The sequence below is a fragment of the Amblyomma americanum genome, chromosome 4 (genome assembly GCF_052857255.1).
Source record: "Amblyomma americanum isolate KBUSLIRL-KWMA chromosome 4, ASM5285725v1, whole genome shotgun sequence".
NCBI lineage: Eukaryota > Metazoa > Arthropoda > Arachnida > Ixodida > Ixodidae > Amblyomma > Amblyomma americanum.
The window spans coordinates 208,564,010-208,587,808 of NC_135500.1; the positions used below are offsets into that span (position 1 = coordinate 208,564,010).

Below are 23,799 nucleotides of genomic sequence, written 5' to 3' on the forward strand. Positions count from 1 at the left end.
CTTGACTGATCAGAGTTGCCAGGATTCGAAGGCTCTCCGGGTTCAAAATTAGGCGTCTCTGAATCTTTCGGACGTGAAGGCTCCATACTTTCTTCATTCAGCTCTGGTTCCTCGGAAGCAGAAGGCGTGACAGGCCTAGGACCATGTTCGAGAGGTTCTTCAGGTCCCCTTGGCTTTGGGTGTTTGGGTCCTAAGAAGTCGGTACCGAAAGAGCCACCAGGTTCGGCAGGTTGAAAATTTGAAGGCTCCACAGAGTCAGGACCGAATATATTCGGAATCCAAGATGTAGGAGACTCAGGATTCCTTTGCCCGGGACGCTTTTTGTGTCCGACACCAAACGGCCCAGTGTTTTGAGGGCCAACCGGTTCAGATGGTTCAGATTCGGGCGCACCAAATTGTTGTGGACCGAATGTCTCGAAAGAACCTGACGGTTGCTTCGAGTTGTCTGGGGTCTCTGAGGGCCCTACATGCGAGCCGGGCGAAAATGGCCTGCGAGGCCTCAGCATGTCGAGGATGACAGGAGACAGTTCCGGGTATGTCTTCAGGACGTTTAGAACCTTAGGCTTGACCTTAGTAGGTACAGGAACCTTCTCACCTTCGATAGTTATCTTGTCCAGTGGCGATGACGGACGAGTCTCTGAGATCTCTTTTATGACGTCGGCAACATTCTTGGCAGCGGGGCCCCCGATCCACCTCACGCCTCTGTCGGTAGGCACCGCGAAGGAATCGACGCATTGTAGCGGGCAAGGCATGTGGCATTGGCCACCCTGGTAGGTTGCGAACAACGCGAGCAGTGCAACCTGCAGCCGCTGGCTGGAGAGCAGCATCTTCGTGTTGAGGAGTTCAGATCAGCTCTAGCATGTAGATGACGTCCGGCAGCTTACTGAAAGAGATGTGTGCGTAGGACATATTAAGGTTATGCGTTTTTATCTAGAGCGGTTACAAGGTTCCGATCACTCATCTTTTAAGCAGTTACGATGGAAGCGAACATGGTATAAATATGTTCATTTTATTACTGATGATTTATATCTCCGCAGAACTTGTTGTCATGTCATCATTCGTCAGAAAATGTTTTTTCACTAAGACCGAAAAATGAGTGCCTTAACAATCAGTTGACACTTTTTACTCGTGTATTGACATGCGCTCGGCTGTAATGAATGTTTTTTCTTTAAACACCGTGCCCTGAAAGAAGCGTTGCTCTAAGCCAGTAGGTAAAATATAAAACATGTATTGCTGCATTGCAGACTCATTGGCACAAATTCTGTAGAGCAGTTTAGAGCAAGTAAATAATTAAATAAAGAACAAACTTTTACATAAACCTGAAGCCTGCTCAAGGCATTCATTCCGGTAGAATCACTCTATTACTCGTCTGGAATGTAGCACATGTATATATATATATATATATATATATATATATATATATATATATATATATATATATATATATATATATATATATATATATATATATATATATATATATATATATATATATATATATATATATATATATATATATATATATATAGCTGCGTTTTGCTCGGAAAAGTTGCTTTAATCTGATTTGTCCAAGTGTGAACCTGCTTATCATCAATGTCCTAAATAATGATTAAGAAACTATTTCCTTGCGGAGTAACCTGCATAATGTAATTCATTTTAAGCCGATGTGCTTTTCGGTTCAGTATTAACGAGTTAGTTGCCAAAGTGGGGCCAGGACCACAAACGAAGTAGAGGCGCAGATGTATTCGAATTCTGATTCCACCGTCTTCCACTCACCAGTATATTACAATTCTGTTCTATTGCAATTCTGATTCTATTCCTGGTAACCATTCTTAATCGCTTATTTTATTCATTTCAGCGCGGAAGCACTACTTAACGGGATCAAACCCAACCAATAATATTGTGTGAAGCATCGGAGTAACTAGGGTAAGCTCGGGTTAGTTCGGAGGAGCGTCGCGCCAGCTGCAGCCAATGGGAGGAGGGCGTCGCGCCAGCTGCCGCGGCCGAGTGGAGAGAGGGTGCGAAGATGAAGAGCGAGAAACGGGGTTGCGTGCACGTGCAGATGCCAGAAAGAAGAGGCGAAGAATGAACACGCGCTTTCGCGCGTCTACTCGGTTTAACTGCGTTTAAACCCTACCACTATTCTGCTGAGTCAAAAGTCATTTTCATGTTTGCTGAGTCATTCTTAGTCCGGCCTCTTCCTCCTCTCCTCTAAAAGTGGAGAGGGGCATTTGCCTCTCTCTTCCCTCTCCTGCCAGCCGTGAGAGGTGGGGAGAGAGAGATCCTTCTAAACGCCACCTGCCTCGGTTGGGAGGTGGAGGCTTCGCGCAGACGCCAACGCAGGACAGTTTTCGCCTCCATGGTTCTCCTAATTCAACTGCATTAAAAACAGAGCTAAAAGAGGTGAGAGGGGGGGGGGGGTAAGTTTTGTGGAGATGGCGCTGCGCATGTTGCAGTCACGTGTGCTATTGAAGGGCGCAGTGAAAATATAGCAACCACAATTTGCGCAGGTAAATAACTACGTATAATTGATTGGCTGACGGTAAGAGCACTTCAGCTGCCGCATTGGCAGCAATGTTCATGCGGCAGTAGGAATACTTATGAAGCTTACGGCGGGGCAGAAACACCGAGGCGAGAAAGAGCTTGCCGGAGACGCATAGAAAGGGAGCTGGGCAAGACGTGGCTCATAGCTCCGTCGAAATAAAGAGAAATAAAGGACATATAGAGAGTCACCACGTGGTAATAGGAAGGAACACTAATGGGATGCTCCCCCTTAAGTCCCTTTTGTTGATGAATAAAAATGAGGTCCGGACTGCTGGATGATGACGGAGAAAAACTTTGAGGACGAGCAGTGCCATATTATTAAATGTACAGCAACAGACTGGTAAGAAAACGCTCTTTTAACAGGACAGGACCTGACCTCGTTGTTGCAGTAGACGGCCAGCGCCTAGCCACATGGATCTCACGGCCACTCAGCACTGAATCCCCAGGGGCTGCCGAGCGCTTCACCAAGGGGGCGGTCAGCCCTGCGGCGAAGAAAAGGCTGCTGAAAACCTCTGCCAGTTACCGCGCACATTTTCACTGGAGCCCAAACACAATGACGTTTGATACAGCGCATATTGGCAGAACATTGCAGTAAGCAAAGGACGTTATTGAGAACTGACAGTGCAGAAAAATTACGGGCCCCAAAGATGGGGTAGAATTATAGGAGAGATGTCGAAATTGTTGAATAAACCGAGGGCAAACGACATAATGAAGTATTCAGCATGGAAAAGAAGAATAAGGTGTCAAAGCGTGCAAGAAACCTGAAAAGAGTAAGAAGCACATTAGACACAGGTCTAAAAAAAAAAGGTGTTTGTCATCATCATCATCATTGCCAGTTCTTAGTGAAATGCAAACAGGGAAACTTAATTTTTTTAAAGCGAAATTTATTGCCCCAGGGCATCAATGATGGGGGAAAGTGTGATGAATGATGTAGTAGAGATTAAATGAATGGGAAAAGGTTAGCTGATTTGATGAAGTCCAGTAGAGAACGATGGTACGGTCCCTGCGTCCAGGCAATGTATGAAGCCGGGTTGCTTGGTGAAAGACCTGCTACCATCAGGTGCCGGATCCTTGTAGGCTTGAGAGCTGGGCAGTCCCACAGTAAATGATGAATGTCGGCCTCAATGTCCTCGTGTTTACATATCGGACACCCTGGCCGAGGAAACAATTCTCGGTACTGAGGCCACTTAGCAACTTATATATGTAATTACAGAAAGCACTGGCATTTTGCAGGTAATTTAGAAATATATACCGTGGAGCAATTATGTAATGAAGTGCACAACAGCCTATTTAATTATAAAGCTGTTCATCAAAAATTATTAGCGGCATATAAATATATTTAAACAGGTTTTAAGAAAGAAAAGGAAGCCTCAGGAGCAATAATGAAAGAAAAAGTGGATGGTGAGTATGTGCCATCTTTTGATAGGCTAACAACAATAACAACAACAACAACACTGTCGGAGTCTGCTTAAAGGCGGCCGAGATATTTTCCGCAGAAAGGTTGCAACACTGAGTGCCATTACTTCAACGCTTCAAGCGCATCACGGTATGAGAGAATCTCAGCACAATGCTATCCCGTCAAATAAGTTACGTCTAACACATGAAACGCTACAGGCCAATTAGTCCAATCAAAGTTGCAGGTAAATTGGACGTCCGTAATTCTCACAAAATGATTCTCTTCTGTCTGTGATTTTTTAGACTACCGGTAATTGTACAGACAGCACTCAGAGCCAGATATTACAGACCCAGATCGACACAGACAGTACCCAGACTGACTGTACGGAACAGAACAAGGCAGTCTGAAAAATTATCCCCAAAATAAATCATGTTTATGACATTTTTAAGTTGGGCAGAAATCAGCAGAGCGTACAGACCATCTAAGTATAGCGTTCGCATAAAACGAACCACAGTTCTGTCCCTCGGTGACATCAGTGATCATCTAAGAACAGCAGAACAAAAGTGTTGAGAAAGCGTACGTAAATCTGCCAGATAATATATTTTGAGTCTGCAGAGCAACCAATAGTTTTCACGAGAGGAATGAAAAAATATAAAACAAAGAGGACGTCAGGCAGTGTTCTACAATATCTCTTTTGCTACTTTCCGTACGTTTTTGAGAAGCATCCAGAAGGTTAAGCTAAGCAGAATGGTGCAGGATAATTACGCAATAACCTCAGTGTTCTATTCATAAGATCAGCAAGTTATTTTTTAGTCGTATAACGATCTATCTTTTATATCCTCAGACAATAAACCCCCGCTAAAAAAAATCTATGCACATTGCTGTTTCCTGATAATATTATCAAATATTCATTCCGCTAAATGACTGAAGATTCAACAGGCGAAGTATAAGGTCAAAACTTGAAAGGCCGCCGCGGTGGCTCAGTGGTTATGGCGCTCGGCTGCTGACCCGAAAGACGCGGGTTCGATACCGGCCGCGGCGGTCGAATTTCAACGGAGGCAAAATTCTAGAGGCCCGTGGACTGTGCGATGTCAGTGCGCGTTAAAAAACCCCAGGTGGTCGAAATTTCCGGAGCCCTTCACTATCGCGTCCCTCATAGCCTGAGTCGCTTCCGACGTTAAGCCCCCATAAACCATAACAACCAAAACTTGAAAGCTGATAAAATGAAAGTAAGGTAGTCTTCAACAGCTGGATGAAAGTTTGAAACAGCTTTTTACATTAAGCGAGAACACATGCTGTAGTGAGCAAGAGTTGCAGGCCAAGTTGTCACGGTGGACATATATTTTGCGAGAGGAATTCGCGGGACAAAAAAAAAAAAAGAGGAGTCCTGGAACACTTCATAGATGCACGCGTTATGACCAACTGCTTATCGACATGCTTGAACGAAAAGCATTCAGTCAATGTATCCTGCTAGTAAGGGGGGGGGGGGGGGGGGTCAAAAATTTAAGGTCAACGGAGGAGCTTGAAATGAGAACAACAATAGTATACAATCGACCGAGGGAAAAAATAGTAGAAGTGGAAAAAGGCAGCGACATAAATTAGAGAAGAAACGGGGTTGGCAATCCACCTGAAGTAAAGATGAACTTAAAAAGACTTAAGAAGATGAACTTAAAAAGTTAAGAAGACTTCCGCACAAAAACGTGCAGCACATAACAGATCAATCGTGAGCCATAAGAGGGCAGAGTGGATGCGAAGCAGAGTCGCTGGATGAGTTATCAGAGTATCGCGACCCTCTTCTCCTCGCAACCGGACTTTGGAGCTTCATGACTGCCCATTCTGACGTTCGTGTCACTGCAATCGCGTCTGTGGTTCCCTGTACATCTGCTATATGAACGTTGTTATCATAGGTGATAAGTCAAACATTTGTGTAATTGGCGCAGCTAACTTCGCAGGTATTCTGAATGGACAGTCAGATAAAACGGGAAACGGTAATTTCCATAACTCGCTTGAGCAGTGCCTTGCTCATGTATGCTTGTCCTAGAAGCAAACCCAGAGGGTTTGGAAACTTGGCGCCTTATGGAAATTCTCTGCAAACGTTGGCGTTTGCTGGTATGGTAACTTTGGGTCGCGGCGGCCATATATCTGTGGCGCCGCAGGGTGAAGGAACGCGGTACTCCGAAAACTTGTCCAGTGACTCTACAAGCAGACAACACAGTCGAGGACGGCAGATAAATAGATGGTGGAGTAACGTGGTGGCGTTAGGTAATTTACTTTTTTTTGGAAAGAGGTATGCAGGTCTGAACCAAGCGCAAGTAATATAAGATCACCGAGAAAATTCCTTCCTTTACAGCGGACTCAACTCGAATGATGAAAAACATAAAGCGAAGCCGCGGTGCCGTCGAAGTGCCAATGTGCTGAAGACAGGACAGCATGAACGATATGTATGCACAGGTACCTGTCATGTTCTTTAATAGTCACCAAGCGGCATAAAACTATTTTCTCAGGATGACTTCTAGGTTTACCTAATCAGTGGATATTTGTTCGCGCTAAGCCTCACTCCACACGACCGCGTAAGAATGTTAATTAATTTTCGTTCAACATTACATGGTCTTCAGGGGAAAGTGCCGGAACGTGTAACCTACCTTCAGCAGCATTCTTATCTAGCTCTTTGTTATTCCGTGGAAGGAACGTTGAACCATCTTTGAGAAAAAGGGCTACAAGTCATTGCGAAATCGTTTTAATCGTCAAGAATCTTTACAAGAAATTAAAATATCATTCCATAATCTATCTAATCAAAGAAAGACTGAAGACTTCACAGAAGGCAGTCTTTTCGAACAGGGCTATTGAAGCAAAGTCCGATTAATGAAATTAGGTAACCTATAATTGTCCTTGTCATTCGTTTTCTCAGTGCTTTAATTAGCTCCGGTTCTGTTTCCTTTCAGTAAGTGTGCTGCAGCCAAGTGTTTCAAAGCACACCATGCTTGATAGCCAACACTGAACGCAGCTGATTCCGATCCCAATTACCGCCACTCCTCTTTTGTCTTTTCTTTGTCCCAATATCTGTATTGCCTCTGCTTTTCCAGAAAACCTTAATGAATACCCAGTGCCTTTACCACACCTTCTATTTTTTTTTTGCTGCTCTCATAATGCGTTGTTATGAAGTGCCGCTAAATAAGGCCTATTCTCCTCCTCAATTTTTCTTGTTCGCACGGTTTTCCCAAGCCCTATTGAGGGCAACGTTATCCATTAATCAAGCGAGTGGATAGCCAGCCGTCCGGAGAGCTAACATTGTCCTTACCTATTATTCTCGTACGAATTCTCGTCGCTGTTGCACCCGTAGCAGCGTAAATACGCGTGTGAATACGCACACACAGACGCGTATTAGCCCCGCACTTACGAATATCGTGACGCCCCGTCGAGTCGTCCACGTGCTCTGCTTCGGGCTCCCTATTATACCGCTTCTGCAAGCGGCGGTTGGGGGCGGCCGCGGATAAATCTGCGTCCGGGCTAAGCGGCCGATCGTTCCGCTCTGAAGAAGTTGCTTTAGGGCAGCAGCAGCAGAAGCAAGCAGCAGCACTTCGGCGGTTCCTTGTGGTCGCCGGAGCTGTCCGCAGGATCGACCTCCTTGTCGAAGGGAGGTTCCTACCCCCCCTCCCCTCCCACACACTTCTCTTTCGCCTCCCCCCCCCCCCCCCCTCGCACTCGCTTCTATTAAGAGCAGCTTTGTTTATTGGCCAGGGGCTCGCAGATATACGGTCCGCGGCTTGACAGGCCCGCGTCAGCTGCCTTCAATGGTCGCCCTAACGAACTCCTTCGGCACAGCCGACGCCATAGTAGCGGTTTGCCGCGCCGCCAATCTCGCGCGGGACCCGAGGAGAGGCTTCGGTTGAAAGGGTTGGGGAGGGGGAGGGAGAAAGAGAGAAAGAAAGTAGGGAGGAGAGGGCGATGAGGCGCGCGTTTCGTTAAGTCGAGCTATTGTTGCTGCCCGAGCCTAGAAAATTGAGGTTTCCCGAGCGCGTGCGCGGGTGCGCGCGTTTATGTATTGCTTTGCGGGCTAAGAAACGATGTCGTCGAGCGAGTCGCGACGTGCATTATGCGCGACGCGATGCATTCGAGGCCGTGTCGTAATGAATTTGACAATGTGTCGTTACTCGCGCATCGCGTCGCGCGTGCAAATGCCAACAAGAAAGAGGCGCCGCTGAAGGACAGTGGAGAAATGGGGGAAGGGGTGGCTACTGCGGCTGCTTTCTGGTTTAGTTTTTATTTTAAACGCGGCGTAAACCCGTCTGTTCCGGCGGTTTAGGCAGTCTGTGATGGCGCATTTCTGCGATCTCATCGGCTCGTTTTAACAACGCGTACGAGCTGCATGTCTGTCTTCGAGCGCCAAGCGTAAAAGCTGTATATTAAAAAAATAATTTTCTGTTTTTGAGAGCGGCCAACGACTTCTTGTTTTAGGCTGTCATGAGAGCAGCTGTGGCGCTTCCAAAGTACAAAAGTGGAGACAACTATGCTCCGCCTAAGTAAAATTTTTACTAAGTGCACGTGATGAACTTCCTTTGTTTCGGGGCGCTAAAGAGAGACGTTTGAGTGGTCGTGATGTGTGGACGTTTCGTCGCCAAATTACGCTTTCTGAGTTCTTGGGAGCACTTTTGTATAAAGTATTGCTGGAAGCAGTGCCCCGCCTGTGTTGTCATCGTGACTTTCAGGGTTTAGGGCTCAGTTGAGAAGTGTGCTCACATGCGTTGAGCTCCGATGGGCAATCCGCATTCTGAAGGCATTTGGAGCTGCGACAGCATGAGCTGGAACGCATGTGTCTTCGACTCACCGAAACGCTCACAGAAATCGCTCACAGAAGGTTGTGACATGCATATCGCTGCGCCTTACTTATTATGTTGCATATAATCCTTCACTGGAAGCTGTGCATTGAGGCCTTCCGGACTCACAAGCGTTCCCGAACTTTTTATAAACGCACATCCTGGCGTCGCTGTATCCGCTGCTGAAACCCGTTGAACCCTTTCCGCTTTGTTCTCAGGACATGGGAATTGGCTCGAGTAGTTGGATGAGTTTCTCAGGTCGTCATCATCGCAACGTCAAGTGCTGCCAGCGGCGTCGGCGCCATTCATTTTTAGCCAACACAGATGCGTTCTCCTCTCCTCTCCAATCCTGTACTCTGTCTCTCAGTTTGATTACGCTAAAATGGAAGCTAACAGCTGGGGCCAGCAAATAAGGACTCCGACCATGAAAGCCCCCCCTCTCTCTGACCGGCTCGTGCCCCTGACATCGGCAATCATGTCGGATCTGCTAAGGCGCTGAACAATCACGAACTATGGCAACGCGTGAAGAGCTTCCTGATTTGCTCGAGCCTGTTGTAGCGTCCACTCCAGCGCTAAGAAGTCGCTTAACAAAGTACAGTTGTCGACGTTGCTCAGCTTCGGCTTTCATTCCTGCCACTCTTCTCCGCAAGTGCTCTTGGTCACGTGTCGTCTGCTCTAGGCATCACACCTATAGCCGGCTCGTAAATACTCGACTTACTCTCCAACGTCATCGTCGCCATACACTACTCGTCTCTTTCATTTTATGCGGCGCGGAGCAGATTAAGGCGACAAGCAGCCCGAGCCAAAGTTGTTTTTACGTTATGGCGACACATAAGTACTCTCTCTCTCTCGTCTGAAAAAAAAAAAACTAGCAAAGCTGCATTCAAATGCAAAAGATGATAAATAGGCCTCCTCTCTATACACACGAAACGTCGGTTCGACCTCTATTTGTTCGAGGCGTTTATGGATAAGCGGGCTCTCGTAAAGTGTGGTACGGTGGGACCCCGTTCTAACCGCCATAGCGACGACTCTGCAACGCCCACAGTTTCCGCGTAAACTGACTAGCCGAAACACGACGGAGCGGCGCCGGGTTGACCGATCCCCAGCAGCTGCAGGGCTGGACTTACTGCATCACGCAAGAGCCGTTGTGTCCGGACCCGTGTGAAAGGCCGTGTCAAACGGCTAGAGAGAGCACGAGCTCGTGACAAAAAGCTTGAACCTCGCGGGGGCCGAATGAACAACGAGCGGCTCGGGCCATTTACTTGCGTCAGGAAAATAATAACAATAAAAAAACTCAAAAAGAGCCGCTGCACCCCCCCCCCCCCCCCCTAATCTTTTCTATTACTAATACATCTTTTTCCGGCGTATAAGAACTGACTATAACTAAATGACGGTAGCAATTCAATGATAGTTTGCGCGGTGTCTTTGGCAAAGTTGAAGAGTTGCTGATGCAGGCTGTTCTTGTTGTTGTTGGCCTCGGACGGAGAGGGGGATTGGCCAGAGTGCATTGCACATTCAGACAGAAGTGATAAATTGACGCAATTAAGGAACGACGTGGGTGAAATGTTTTATTAAAGGAAATAATCTTGAAAATCATAACTAACAAAGGAATCGTCCTGACGCAATGATGTAATCATGAAGATGTTCGCACATGACTCAAGGAGTGCAGTTGCAGGAAACGTTGAAAGCGGCCTATTATCGAAAGCACACTGTTAGGAATAAATGACACTACAGGAGGTCCGCAAGGGGCAGACTGTGTTAAAAAATCAGCCATCACATTAGCATCAATGCCGCAATGTCCATATACCAAGTGAAAACGCACTTCTTTAACATGTGGTGGAGTGAAAAATCAGGGAACGGCTCAGAAGAGCGTACCTCAAGCATTCGAGCGCAGTCAGGACAGAAAGGCTATCAGCAAGTATAATGACCTCATTAACATAACAAGGAACCCTTTGCGAGGCCGGCCAACTGAAACGCTAGAAATTCGCCAACGAATGTAGGCGCATAATCAGGGGCCCGAAATGAATAACTCCAATCAAGAGGCTATTCTTGTAGAGTGAAGACATGCAGAACCTCTTTCTCTTTTTCTCCTTCGCACTTGAAGCCAAAGTCACGCATCGTATGTTACGAGCAGTTGAAGGTGCACAAAGTTCATTGTATTTGAAAATAGGGACCAGAAGGCTTAATGAGGGCAACGACAGGAAGTGTCCTGCAGTTCAATTCGTGCTCACCATTTCCGGGATGCTCTGGAGCTGTCCAGCGCGACTTCCGTTCTGTCTGCTTCTTGGATACACAGGACTGGTTTCAGAACGAATGAGACAGGGACGAGAATTTGTCCTTAGCTTCATTGTTTCGAAGGCGAGCTGGTTGGCAGCTCAGTTGCCACTTTCCAAAAGAGGTCCCCTGTGACGTCACTGGGGTCCTCCGTTCACCAATTCTGATAGGGATAGGGAAAGCTTGTGATAGTGACGATAGTTCGCGGTAGTGACAGTTGGTATAGCGATGATGATGATAGTCCTGATGATAGTAATGATGATGATAGCGATAGCAAAAAACGTCTTGGGTTCGAAACCCGCAGAAGGTCGTGAGTTCAAATTCAGCAAAAGTCGTAGGTTCGAATTTCACGAAGTTCGTGTTAAATGAAAAAGAAAGGGAGAAAGAGCGGAAAGGAAAATGCTCCCGCATTTCCGCTCTTTAGCAGGCTTAAGTGAAATCCTGTAATTTTTTCAGTCCTGATTATCGTGCATGAATTATTATCAGTGAATTTTCGCATGACTGACTTTTCGTGAACTTGTCGTTATTATCCTTCCTTGGATGACGCCACTGTGTGTAACAATTATCATTTTGGTCATGTTCGAGACGAGAAACATTTCTTGTATTGGGCCAGCTGACAATTAAGATTGAAGGGCGACTCCGGGTCTCTTTTTTAATAATTTGTGTTGGCAGTCACACCACATTCCTTGGAGTTCCCTCTCTAGTTTTTCAAAATACCCAGTAGAAGTATTTGGAAAGAGGAAAAAAGCAGGAAACAGAAACCGAAACTAGTTTTTGACCAAAGATGATGTCATGACAGACCGCCTATGACGTCATGGACACTGTCACAAGACCTACCATGTGCGCTTTGATTGGGTAAACTTGGCGAGTGTGACTGACAACTTAGGTCATTATTGATTTGACTCGACCAAAAGCAAGCTTTAAAATTTGTCCTTCAACAAACACAGAGCAAATATTGTGCCTTATAGCAAGTGTTAAAAATTATATAAATGAACGTGCAAACTGTGACGTCACACAAGCAAGGCTGCCTGTAGAAACTTTTACAATTAAGGCCACGAAATGGAAAATTGTAAAATTCATATGCGCTGCAACGAAACGCCGCCCTGCTGCGAAATTTGGAACAAAGGACCAGAAAACTGCGGTAAAATTCGAACTTGCAGTAAAATCCGAATAAACAGGAAAAACTCTACAGTTGCCCTTTAATGAAGTCGAGAACATGATGGAATCTCCTCTGACTGGGGCGATACACAGGAAAAAGCACTGACGCCAACCAGAGGATTTATCTTAGCTATGGAAATACAAAAGACTAGTTTTTAGCTATATCTCAAATAGTGCCACTGTCCCTATGATTGGGCTGTTATTTAAAAAATGCCCCTAGGCGTTAAAGTGACCTAAATAGCGTTGCGTGCACTTCAGGCGCTTTGTGATGAATTCGAATATTTTAGTCACCGTATGAAGCTAGGTCGGTGTGAATGTGGATTGTTGGAGACCATTTTCGCCAGACAACACTGCTGGATGCCAGTGCTCAATGTGCGCTTTACATGGCCTTATCTGCCATACCTTGATGAGTACAGCGTGCAGGTATGGGCGTAAAGAGATAGGTAGTAAAGTGTACTGATTAATCTTTGCCTTCCTACCTATAGTCCCCACGCCGCCTGCCGCGGAATCATTAGCACTGTGTCTGTGCACGTACTTTTTTTTTCTGCCCTTGTTCTTTTGCGCAACGTTTTCCATGTTCTAAATTGAACCAACACGCCCAAATATCTACTCTGGTAAAGATTGTCACGCTCCTGTGGGCCTTTTTATCTGATAAACCTGTTCTTTTGGACTGTTGCGAGCAGGTGCACAGGCCGCGCTGCCATTTTCACTGTGTTTGCGCCAGGGCGCTCAATAGTCCAGCGAACAGTATGGCGAAGCCCAGGAAACGCTTATTGAAAAAATCTGTGCGTCGGCCTTTATGTAGTCTGCTCATGCCTGGTGGTTATGTTTGGCCCATGCATCAAGCGATAGTCCTTTCTACCATTCATCTTTGCGCCACAAGGTAAACCAGGTAACAGTTGCGCAATAAAAAGAAATACTTCGTAATTTATGGCTACGCATACTAGCTCTGTCGGCTTTTTAATGCGTTGTACTTTTTATATCGGGCATGAAATGCTGTCCGGCTATGCCACGACCTGCGCGATAAGCGGGAGAAAGAAGACGACGATTAGTGCAGCACGGTTGATGGTTTCAAGGGCACTGCACCCCGGTCAAACCCCGACCGTGGGTATGTGCCGTTAAGCCTGATGACAACATCACCATCGCCACGACCACCACCACCACAATCGTCATCATCATCATCACAGCAGGAGCAAATACTATTACTAGACCGTCAAAACACCAGGGAAAGAAGTAGAAGAAGCTACAAGCCATAAGACCTGAGGCGAAGAAGAGGCCATGGGCAGGGACGAATTCGACTCGGATGAGTCCTTCTCGTCCTCTTCGTCAGCGAAGGCTAGTGTCAGCGACCAGGACAAGACTGGCTTGCAAGCAAGCTCTCCTTTCGCAGCATTACTGGCCGCTGTCCTTCTGGTCTGCCTGGTAGTTGCCCTTGTCAACTTGTCCAACGTGACTCGGGACAACGAGCGGGCTGCTGGCACCCCCAAGGGCAGGCCTTGCTACACTGCCGGCTGCCGACGTCTGGCGCACTTCCTACAATCCTATATCAACCGGTCCATCGACCCCTGTGACGACTTCTACGGGTACGTCTGTTCGAAGTCCGCATACACCAACACTTTCAAGAAGGTCAAGAATACGACAATGGATAGCTTAGTATCGCTGCTGCATACATCCACAGTGCCCGAGCAAGGACAGTCGGCAATGCAGAAGATGGTGGCACTGTTTCGCGCCTGCGTTTCACTCGCAAGGGAGAACAGGTCGGAAGGTGGGGACCTGCGCGAGTTCCTGGTATCCCTACGGTTGAACCCAACATCCCGCGGCCGAAGTGCAGGTGACCCCCGCGAGGACCCTCTCGACGTTATGCTGAAACTCTCAGTGGAATACGGCCTGCACCTCTTCTTGGAGTTCAGCACAACGGGAAACGCCACTCTGTCTCGCTACCATAAACTGGCCATAAGTGAGGATTATAAGGAGTGGTGCAAAAAGCGCGCAAATTTGACCGATACAAACAGCCTTACGGTCTACGTCACAGAGTACGTCAGTGTACTGGCTCCACCATGGAGTCACCAAGACGTCCTCAGCTTCAGCCACGAATTAATTTCACTAGAAAACGACGTGATTGTCTTCTTAGCACAAGCGGAACAGTCCTTGGAGCAAGCTGGCCAACCAAAATCGCTGGCCACGAAAATCCGCTCGCTCGGCAAATTCACAAGAAACGCGGTAAGCTCGGAGCGTTGGATATCAGCCATACAGCGATGGAGCGAAGAGAAATCTATGCCAGAAGACACAATACTAACGGAGCACCTGGCGCTGTGGCTCTCGTGGCACCTACTGGGGCAGGGCCGCTGGCCCACCACCCGGCGGCTCATGGTCTGGGGGCTACTGCGCAAGCTGGCACCGTACGCGAGCGCTCGACACTTACCTCGCGGAGGCCACGAGCTGGACAGCTACTGCGTGAAACGCGTTGCGCACTATGCCGAGCTGGCTATCATGGCCGTGCACCTGTACCGCACGGTGACCCCTTCAGTGCTGGGAGACGCCGAACGCATGGCCAAATCGCTTCGCACTGCCTTCGCCAACGAGCTGCAAGCTTCGGACTGGCTTCGCGGAGAGCCTCGGAAGACGGCATTGCGCAAAATAGCCGCAATGCGAATGATCATTGGGTTTCCTAAGGGCCTGTCACGGACGGAACAGTTGGACGAGTACTACGCCCAGCTGCCGGACCTCTCGAGCCGACAATTCCTGTGGTCGTGGCTGGAACTGATGCGCTTCCAGCAGCTAAAGAGGCGCTCCTCGTCGGTCGTCGAAGCGGACGCGTTGCGGGTGGGCAAGGTGAACGCCTACTATTCCTATGGGAACAGGGTCTGGATGTCAGCCGGCCTGATACAAGCGCCCATATACTTCAATCACGCGCCGGACGCGTACAACTTCGGCTCCCTGGGACAGGCCATAGGACACGAGATCATGCACGCGTACGACGTGGGCGGCCGCAACGTGGACGACGAGGGACGTCGCCGCGACTGGTGGAGCAACGAGACCAACTTCCGGTACCAGGAGAACGCGCTGTGCATCCGCCACAGCCACGAGCAGGTCCTCAAGCAGCGCACCTGGCTGCTCAGAGGCGAGCTGGACTCGGAGAACCTGGCCGACTTCGCGGGAGCTAGTGCCGCGATTCGGGCTTACAGCGCGCTGCCGCCCGGCAGGCGCCTCCTCACGGTGCCCGGCTTTCGGCCAGACCAGTTGTTTTTTGTGGCTCAGTGCGTCAAGTGGTGCGCTCCGCTGGATTCTTACCGCCCCGGCTCGTGGCACGGGCGTGCCCGGTCTCGCTGCATTGTGCCCCTTATGCACATGCGCCGATTTTCCAAGGCCTTCCGATGCGCCAAGGGCGCCTACATGAATCCGAAAAAGAAGTGTCGCTTCTGGTGACTCTTGGCGGCCGGTCTCCCTATAGCTGCTGTCGATAGAATGCGTTTGTACTCTTCGGACCATATCGTTCGTGATTCGTTGACGCCATCCAGCGGCGATATCTGCTTGAGACAAATTGGTTAAAGATAAATACTGCGCGATATTAGGAGGAAAAAGCGCTAAATAAAGCGCAACACTTGATTGCACAATCATTCCCTGGGGTAATTATTGTGATCTTAAATTGTAGGCATGGGCGACGGTAAATGTTAATAGGAACTCTGTCTTCGCTTTCTTTGTGAGAAAGGAAAAGAAAGAAAAAGTGCGAGCTAACGTGTCGAAGCTGCATGTTGTTACGGTGTGAGGAAACCACCTCTTTCCCCCCCAGGCAGCACTGTGCATCCCTCGCATCGAATATCGACCGCAATGGCGAAACACAGTAGCATCCGCTTTACAGTGGAAGCAACAGCACATACCCTTTCGGTTGGGGATTGGCCAGAATTTGGTGCAGACCCAAGCAGAAAAATTCTCCATAGCTGCTTGAGGCACGTTCGCCGAAACCATGTCGTCGTGACAGTGCCTGGTCGTGGCCACGTGTGTAAGCTTGAGTCACACGTATACCCTACACGCCTACCCTCGCGCCAGTATCATTTCATCTCACAAACCTCTACCCAGGGTTTGGCACTAAACACTCGTGACTGGCATCAGCCTTTCGCGCCAACCCAGCTGTCGCTGAAATATGCTTTACTACAAGGGCAAACGTCCCATAAATTTTTACAGCGATAGCTGTAATGTAGTCGTGCCTGGGACTCGCGTCGGTGTAGTTTAACAGCAGTAGTAGTAGTGGTGTGCGTAACCAGTGCGTGGCTGCCATGGGAACCATCGGGAGGATGGTTGCTGGGGGAGGAGGAGGAGGACATGACGAGAGTGGAGGAAGGCGTAACCGGAGGGTACGTGGTTACCACGGGAACAATCTGAAGGGTGGTTACAGTGCAACGAGGACAGTATGGCGAGTGTGAGAAATGCTCAACCGGAGGATGATTTGTAAGGTAACCACCCTCACGGTGCTAACCGTTGATGAAAAGTATGGTGAGAGCGTAAGAGTGCGCAAGGGGGGGGGGGGGGGGGGGGCTGCACGGGAGCCACCGGGAGGGTGGTTACCGCGGAAGGAGAGTATGGTGAGAGCGAACGAATGAGCGAACGGAGGGTGGTTTCCACAGGAAGAACTTGGAGAATGGATGGAAGGGGGTGGAGACTAATACCTACACAGCTGTCTCTGAATCTGGCATTACTCAGTGGTAACCATCCTGGGAGTTTTTTTTTTTTTTTAGTGTCCTAGCACTAGATGCCACGCTACAGCAAGAAATGACGGATGATTAAGCTTCGCTAGGCCAAAAGCGACATTGGTGCTCTAGCGCCTGTTGCGCTTAGTTTATCGTGATTATTTCTTTGAATTCGATTGTTTAATTTGATACTGATGATTTCATTTAATTTGATTATTGTTAATAAATCTAGTGGGGAAACTTAATGTCCACCTCGGGGTTAGTTTGTTTTTTTCCTCATAAAAATCAATTAGGTGCACCGTACTGGCTTGAAGCTTTCGACCTGTAGTGGAGTACTTTTCGCGCCCTCTTCCGAATCGCCTTTATGAAGGCAATTCAGCAGGCAATGGGAAGGCCTGAAGTGAATGAAAAGTGAATGAAAGCGGAATAACAGGCTCTAATAAACAAAGTCGTACGTAATTAGCAGTAAGTCTGAAAACAGGCTTAAATAAACGGCGCAGGCTGGCAAAGCAAGTCATAACAGCGTCCATCTTTCTTTTATTTTGCGCGGTGAGGCCTGTATTATGCGTGCCATTGTGGGGGAGCGTTTCACACTTGTCTCAAACAGGGAAACCTGGTTGCTTGCTACAGATTACAGAATACCACTCGTACTGTGCCGAGTGGTATTCGTAAGTTGAGATATTTTCACTGCCATAAGAATCGATTTTCTTGTTAGCTGGCGTGCTGGGCACGACTGCTTGTCCTTATTGCGTGTGCTTAAAATTCCTGCGATCTGATTTTCAGAGAAGGCCCTGTATTCCCTGCTGGGAATGACAGCTTCGTTTAGCGCGTAAAACATTAGAAAATTTTTCATTGTAGTTTTAAAGTATTTTTCGTGGTGTTCGTTAAAATGAAGGCGTTTATCAACGTGCTCACTCTGACAGGTTTAACGGAGGTGTCTCGTTTCCAACTGTTGGCTAAATCAGCGCTCAAAGATTGGTTGTCAGGTTACGTTCTCTCAGAATATCTGTCATTTATATGTTATCTTTTTTTGGCCATAAAAACAGTTGCTCCTGAGGGGAAAGTGTTGTTTACAAATATGTTCACAGGTGTTCATAGCATTGGAATTATTGGGCTTTCATTTAGTTTTTCGGCGGTTTCAAATCCAGAAACGGCGTTTTAGTGGGGTGCATGCCTTGCAAACGATTATTCTTTCTGCTGCCTAAATAATATCACCTTTTATAGAAAGAGAAACTCTTTCATGCGCAATCATATACATATATACACAGTCATATACATCATCCGTGAAGTGTGTGCCTGCAGTAGCATATACTCGACAATGAAAGAAAGGACAGTCCTTATTTCCGCACTTCGGTAAAAGCTGGCTCTATGCGGCAATGTTTGTTTGTTTTTAGTTTCGTCCATGTGCAAAGCACCTGACACTCCGCAACGTAGTTTTCAGATGAAGAGGATCAACGGCCGGGGAATCGTTGCTGGCAATTTCATGTTCGTGCTCTATTTCTACTGTTTGTACAATGCCTTGACAGGCTACGTATAGGATTACGTATAGGGATGCATTCTATATCCGAGCATGCGTAATTTAGTTTTCTTGCTTGTAAGCTGCGCCCCTTTCAGCACTTCATTGCACCATGAGCGCATTCGTTAAGACGAGCACCTTCCGACGCTTTGTGTGGATATTGCCCCGAACTGTGTACAGTTGCATTTTTTATTATAGTAGTCGCGTTCGCCGTGCGGTAACTCGGCATGCTAGTCTATTAACGACACATACGACATTAGGAAGAAAATTAACACAGGAAACAGATCGGTACTTCAAACGTAAAATTGAGTAGCACAGTTATCGTGTGGTCAGCGGTCCTGGGATCGTATGTATGGCGCTAGTTTATGTTTAATATGTGACTGACCAACTATCCTAGCACCAAATTCAATCATTTTGAACTTGGTGCTTGGCGCTTTGAACAAGCTGTCATAGATAGCCTTTTCGTGCTTGCCCAATGCATAGAAATAGCTAGGGCGGAAAACAGACCTCGTTGGTCTTCCTGGACATAAGTAGTGGAAGACTAACTAGGACAACGGTACGTGTTGCTCAAGTTTTGCTGTAGTTCACTAGAACCTGCTGCGCAACAAGAAAAAAACATGCAAAATCTACAGGAGCGAGCCGAAGATACTGGCGGGCTGCAGACGAAAGTGTTCTTTACTTTATTTAAAACTTTCCGCCACAGGATGAATGAATGAATGAATGAATAAATGAATGAATGAATGAATGAATGAATGAATGGAAAGTCTTAAATTAATTTTCAGCGTTTTGTCACTTTACAGTGCCCTATGCGATAAACAGACTGCGCCACCGGTGAAATTCAACAGGACGAAACCAGAAAATATATGTTCCAGAGACAAGTGGAACAAATAAATATGTTGTGTGAGAAAATGCCCTCGCTGAGAGCCTCTCGTGTCTTCTCGTGCGTCCCGAGCCTCACTCGCTGAGGAACAGCGTCAGCGGTCTGTCTCTTTGTCCGCACTTTAGTCGATCTCTCCGCGCATCGCCTCTTGCGCGTTTTCCCTTTTTTCTCTCTTTGGGGAAGAAGAGAAGGCACAGGGAAGCAAGCACTTGTCAACACCGCTCCTCAATCATAGTGATGACGCCGGAAGTCGGTGCTGAGTTGCTGGAGGGGTTCTGTTGCTCTTAGACTGCCGCGCCATGCCACGCACAGCCGAGATTGGCCCCGCCTTAGCGAGCAGCTCCTGACTCAGCATCACTCGGCGGGCTGCAGCGTGGAACAATTTTTACAAAGCTGACGTAAATTTGCTTTATATATGTTGCGCGTTGCTGCTTTTTTGCAAACTTATACCCCTGTCACACGGACACTGTAAAGGTACTTTGAACTAATGCTCCATTACCCTAAGGACGAACGCGCGCTGCCACACGGACGCGCCAAAAAACACCTAGCTCAGGGAGCTTCGAAACAAGGCAGCTCGAGTTCGTCCTTTGAGGCTTCAAGGGAGTACTCTCTCTCCTAGCGAGTTAACACCATAAATAAATTGAGAAAAGAAACGTTCAATTTTCATTTTATAAATTCACTTCATAAGATTAGTGGTGTTTTAAAATATAAGATCATTTGTTTTGTGGCAGTCTCACCACGCCATACTCTCGTTCCAGATATACGAGCGTCACGGTAGCCACGGTAAATATGCCGCCATGTCGGTCATGTTGTTTGTTGCTTTAACATAATACGGTTATAAAACTAATTTACCAAAAAAAATGTGACATTTCTGTATTTACATGTGCAGTGAGGTTTGCAATTTTAATAACGCTTTTCGCCGATGAGGGCGCTAAAAACTTCTTGCGAAGGTCGTTCCGCGACCGTGCATAGCACGGACGAACTCCCTTGAAGTAGTGCTCCTTTGGGAGCATAAAGGAGCATTAGTTCAAAGTGCCTTCAGAGTGCCCGTGTGACAGGGGTATTACTCTGCCTTCAGCCTCCAGCAGAATGGAGCTTTTAGTGCGGTAACGTTAAGGGTCCCGCATAGCGGTAACCCTGGCGTCCACGGCGTACCGAGAAAAGCAGGTGGCCCACCTGACACATAGGTCACGTGACCTTGTGACGTCACCCCAACCTACACACCGTGGCAGGTGGCAGTTCAATCAAACTGGTCGCAACAGGTTTCCCAGGAAGAGCAACCTGGGTCTCGCAAGCCCCACCTGTGGCTGTGTTTGAAACAGTCACCTGCAGGGGCAGTGGTGCATCGCTTAAACGCTACACCACTGCGCCATGGGGCAAATTACTTGTGCTGCTTGGGTCCCTTCAGCGCCTTGGCGTTGTCTTTGCGTATCTCTTCGCAAACATGGACACTTTCTTTCACCACAACATAACCCTTATGCGACATCATTACAGGTCCTTCCCGCCAAGTACTCCTCTGTCACCTAGGTTTTGCCTCTATGCCCATTCTATGTTAAATTGGTCACTTTCTACTTTATATTCATAGATCCCGAGGATTCCGTATACCACTCCTGCAGGAGTGGTATACGGAATCCTCGGGATCTATGAATATAAAGTAGAAAGTGACCAATTTAACATAGAATGGGCATAGAGGCAAAACCTAGGTGACAGAGGAGTACTTGGCGGGAAGGACCTGTAATGATGTCGCATAAGGGTTATGTTGTGGTGAAAGAAAGTGTCCATGTTTGCGAAGAGATACGCAAAGACAACGCCAAGGCGCTGAAGGGACCCAAGCAGCACAAGTAATTTGCCCAATATTCGAAAAGGATGGTTTCACATCAGTCCTTTGCAGAACCAGCCTTTGCCAGTGCATTTCCAATATTTGGCCGATTATCTGTGCTGATTGGGGACCCATCATCGCTATCGCGTCATACACTTAAGGCGGAGCTTAAGTGTCTGCTCAAGTTTTTTAATGAGAAAGCGTTATATGTCCCATTAGCACAAAGGCCGGCATCCAGCGCCGCCCAGTGGCAGAAAATTCTTCAGTGAGGTCACCATGCTATGGCATGACGTCAGCACTAGACCATAAGATAGGGCCGTCCACACCAAAGAAGGAAAAGAAAAGAAATATTTCCGAAGGTGCAGGGAATCGAATCAAGGACCTTCAGACTGCGAAGAGAACACGCAAAGGTTAAGCCACAAAGCCGAGTTACTTGGCGAATGAAGGTGAATCTAGTCTATGCGCTTCCTTATGACTGTATGCTAAGGAGCAGTTGCGTCTGGTTTGGTTTTTAGCGTTTAACGTCCCAAAGTGACACAGGCTATGAAGGACGCCGTTGTGGGAGGCTCCGGATAATTTCGACCATCTGAGGTTGTTTAACGTGCGCTGACATTGCCCAGTACATGGGCCTCTTGCAATTCGCCTCCACCGAAATCCGACCGCCGTGGCCGGGTCCAGTAGGTGGGTCATTAGAAAGCAAGAATTCAATTCAATTAAGTTCTTTATTTTTCCGGGAATAATAGATCCTGGAAAGGGTCAAGAGCTAAAAGCTTTAATGAACCTCGCAGCCGAGCTCACGATGGGACAACGCTTTCGCATTCAAAGCCCGTAAGCAGCCTTAGGTGCTCTCCGCAATTTTATTTATTTATTTATAACTCGCGACAGCCTGAAATCTGTGACTGGACTTCTTGTGCGCTCCTTTTCGAAGACTTGACAGAGCTGAGTATTGCGTGGATAGGAAACAGTAATTGTGGCTTCGTTGCCACTCGCCTCACCGTCGTGAGCCTTGCTCACCATTGTGATAAAGCTCCTCCGATCATTAAGTATTCATGAGCTCTTGGAACTCTACAAATTCATAGCCTAAAGCTAGCTACAAGATCGAGATTGAGAGAAAGAGAGGAAGGAAAGAAGGGGAGGTTAACCATCGGGCGAAGAGGACGCCGAAACGCCTCCTCTCTGGCTTGTTGCAAACCGGTTTCGCAGACGCTTCCAGAGCTCTAGCTTCAAGTGCACACAACAGCCCAGAGAGCAATGTGGCGCCGCCCAGGGAGTCGTCAATGGAAAGATTGCTAGCTTGTTTTGTTACTACCAGTTCGCTATCTTGCACAGGGGAAGAGGGAAGGAAGGATATAAAGGGGAAGGAGAAAAGAGAGCGGAGTTAAAAATGACGAGTATCAAAACTGCAAAACTTGGGATTTGGTAAAGCGCCAGAAGTTCGAGCAGCAAACCGCGTTGCCCCATACTTGACAAACACTGCACAGAGAATCTTAAAGAACGGTCAGGGAATTTCTAAGAAAATTTTCAGTTGGAATTAATTACCTAAGTTTCCATCATATTTGCAAGTGCTGAATGCCTGTTTCAAAGTGATAGCATAATCTCTTAACTATATATTAATTGGTAAAACCGCTCTATAATCAAGCTATCAGCTTCTGAACAGAAACAATATAGCGTCCTATGATCATGAGCTGAACTTCCGACCCTTGGAAATGAAGTTACCGCGCTAACTGCTAAAGAGGAGGTTGCAACGAAGCGCACGGCACAGCACTGAATCGTTATATTTTGGCGCAAGAGGAATAACTCCCCCCCCCCCCCCCCCCCCCCCCCAAAAAGAAAAAAAATGCGTACAATAAAGCACGTGTAGGTCGACTTGACGGGCAGTAGCTCTGTGAGCTTTGGGTGAGCGCAAACGCAAGTGTTCGGTTAATTGGTCAGGCGGTGCTGCGCGCGGCACAGGGCAGCACCTACCTAATGAATCCCCCTAACGATCCTCTCCACCCGCACTCCTTGTTAGTCTCTTCCATCGCTCGCAGACGTCGACACGTGGCGGTATGTAGACACGCAGCCGCGTTTAATGAAGAGCAACGCTCCAATGTCCTCCCTTCCTTACTTACGAACGCTAAGAAAACTTCTGACCAGTGCTTCTTGAAGTTGAAGGCTTCAAACAGATATTCCGTGCACAAGGTTACGAAGATGCGAAGCTGCATCTAATCAGAGAACTTTCCTTTCGTAGACAGAAACTTCCAGAGGCGCTGCTTTATGGCCAATTTTTAGTTAAGTCGGATTTAGTGGGAACTGAGTGATTAAATGTGCAGCTTAGCGATGTGCAGATTTCTCGGGCAGTAACGTTTTACACTGTAACCGAAAATCCCTCAATTCGACAAAAAAAATCCATATTTCAGTCCTCCTTTACCTGCAGCTCCTTGGAAACTCCGGCAATCTGGGAAAAGTGAGAAAATTTCGGTTCTTAATATTTCCTGAAACTCCGTAAAAGTGCCCTTTTAAACAAATTTACCTCTTCAAGTTTTCTAAAAAAGAACTTCCCCAAATGGGACATCACAGTTATCGATTGTGAGATTGAAACATTCGCATAACTTTTAATCTTGAATATTTTTATGGAACCACCCACCGCGGTGAGGCAGTCAATGGCTTGGGCGTTGTTCCCAAGGTCACGGTGGATCGAATCCCCGCAGCGGTGGACGCAATTGTATGGAGG

At 47.4% G+C, this 23,799-nt stretch overlaps 2 protein-coding genes across 2 annotated transcripts in view; one reads left to right on the forward strand and one right to left on the reverse strand.

The window, feature by feature from the left end:
- The window catches only part of LOC144129207 (uncharacterized), a 10,244-nt gene extending 2,689 nt beyond the window's left edge, over positions 1–7,555 (reverse strand). The window contains exons 1-3 of the mRNA XM_077663193.1: positions 7,338–7,555; positions 2,921–3,026; positions 1–883 (exon numbers count right to left, since the gene is read on the reverse strand). The exon at positions 1–883 is cut by the window's left edge and continues 2,689 nt beyond it. Coding sequence (XP_077519319.1) covers positions 1–827 — 827 coding nt within the window. The 5' untranslated portion in view covers positions 828–883; positions 2,921–3,026; positions 7,338–7,555. The remainder of the gene's footprint in view (positions 884–2,920; positions 3,027–7,337) is intronic.
- Positions 7,556–13,450: 5,895 nt separating this feature from the next.
- On the forward strand, positions 13,451–15,612 carry LOC144129992 (neprilysin-1-like). The gene has a single exon (XM_077664041.1). The coding sequence runs from the start codon at positions 13,465–13,467 to the stop codon at positions 15,610–15,612; it is 2,148 nt and encodes a 715-aa protein (XP_077520167.1). The 5' UTR covers positions 13,451–13,464.
- Positions 15,613–23,799: the final 8,187 nt, after the last annotated feature.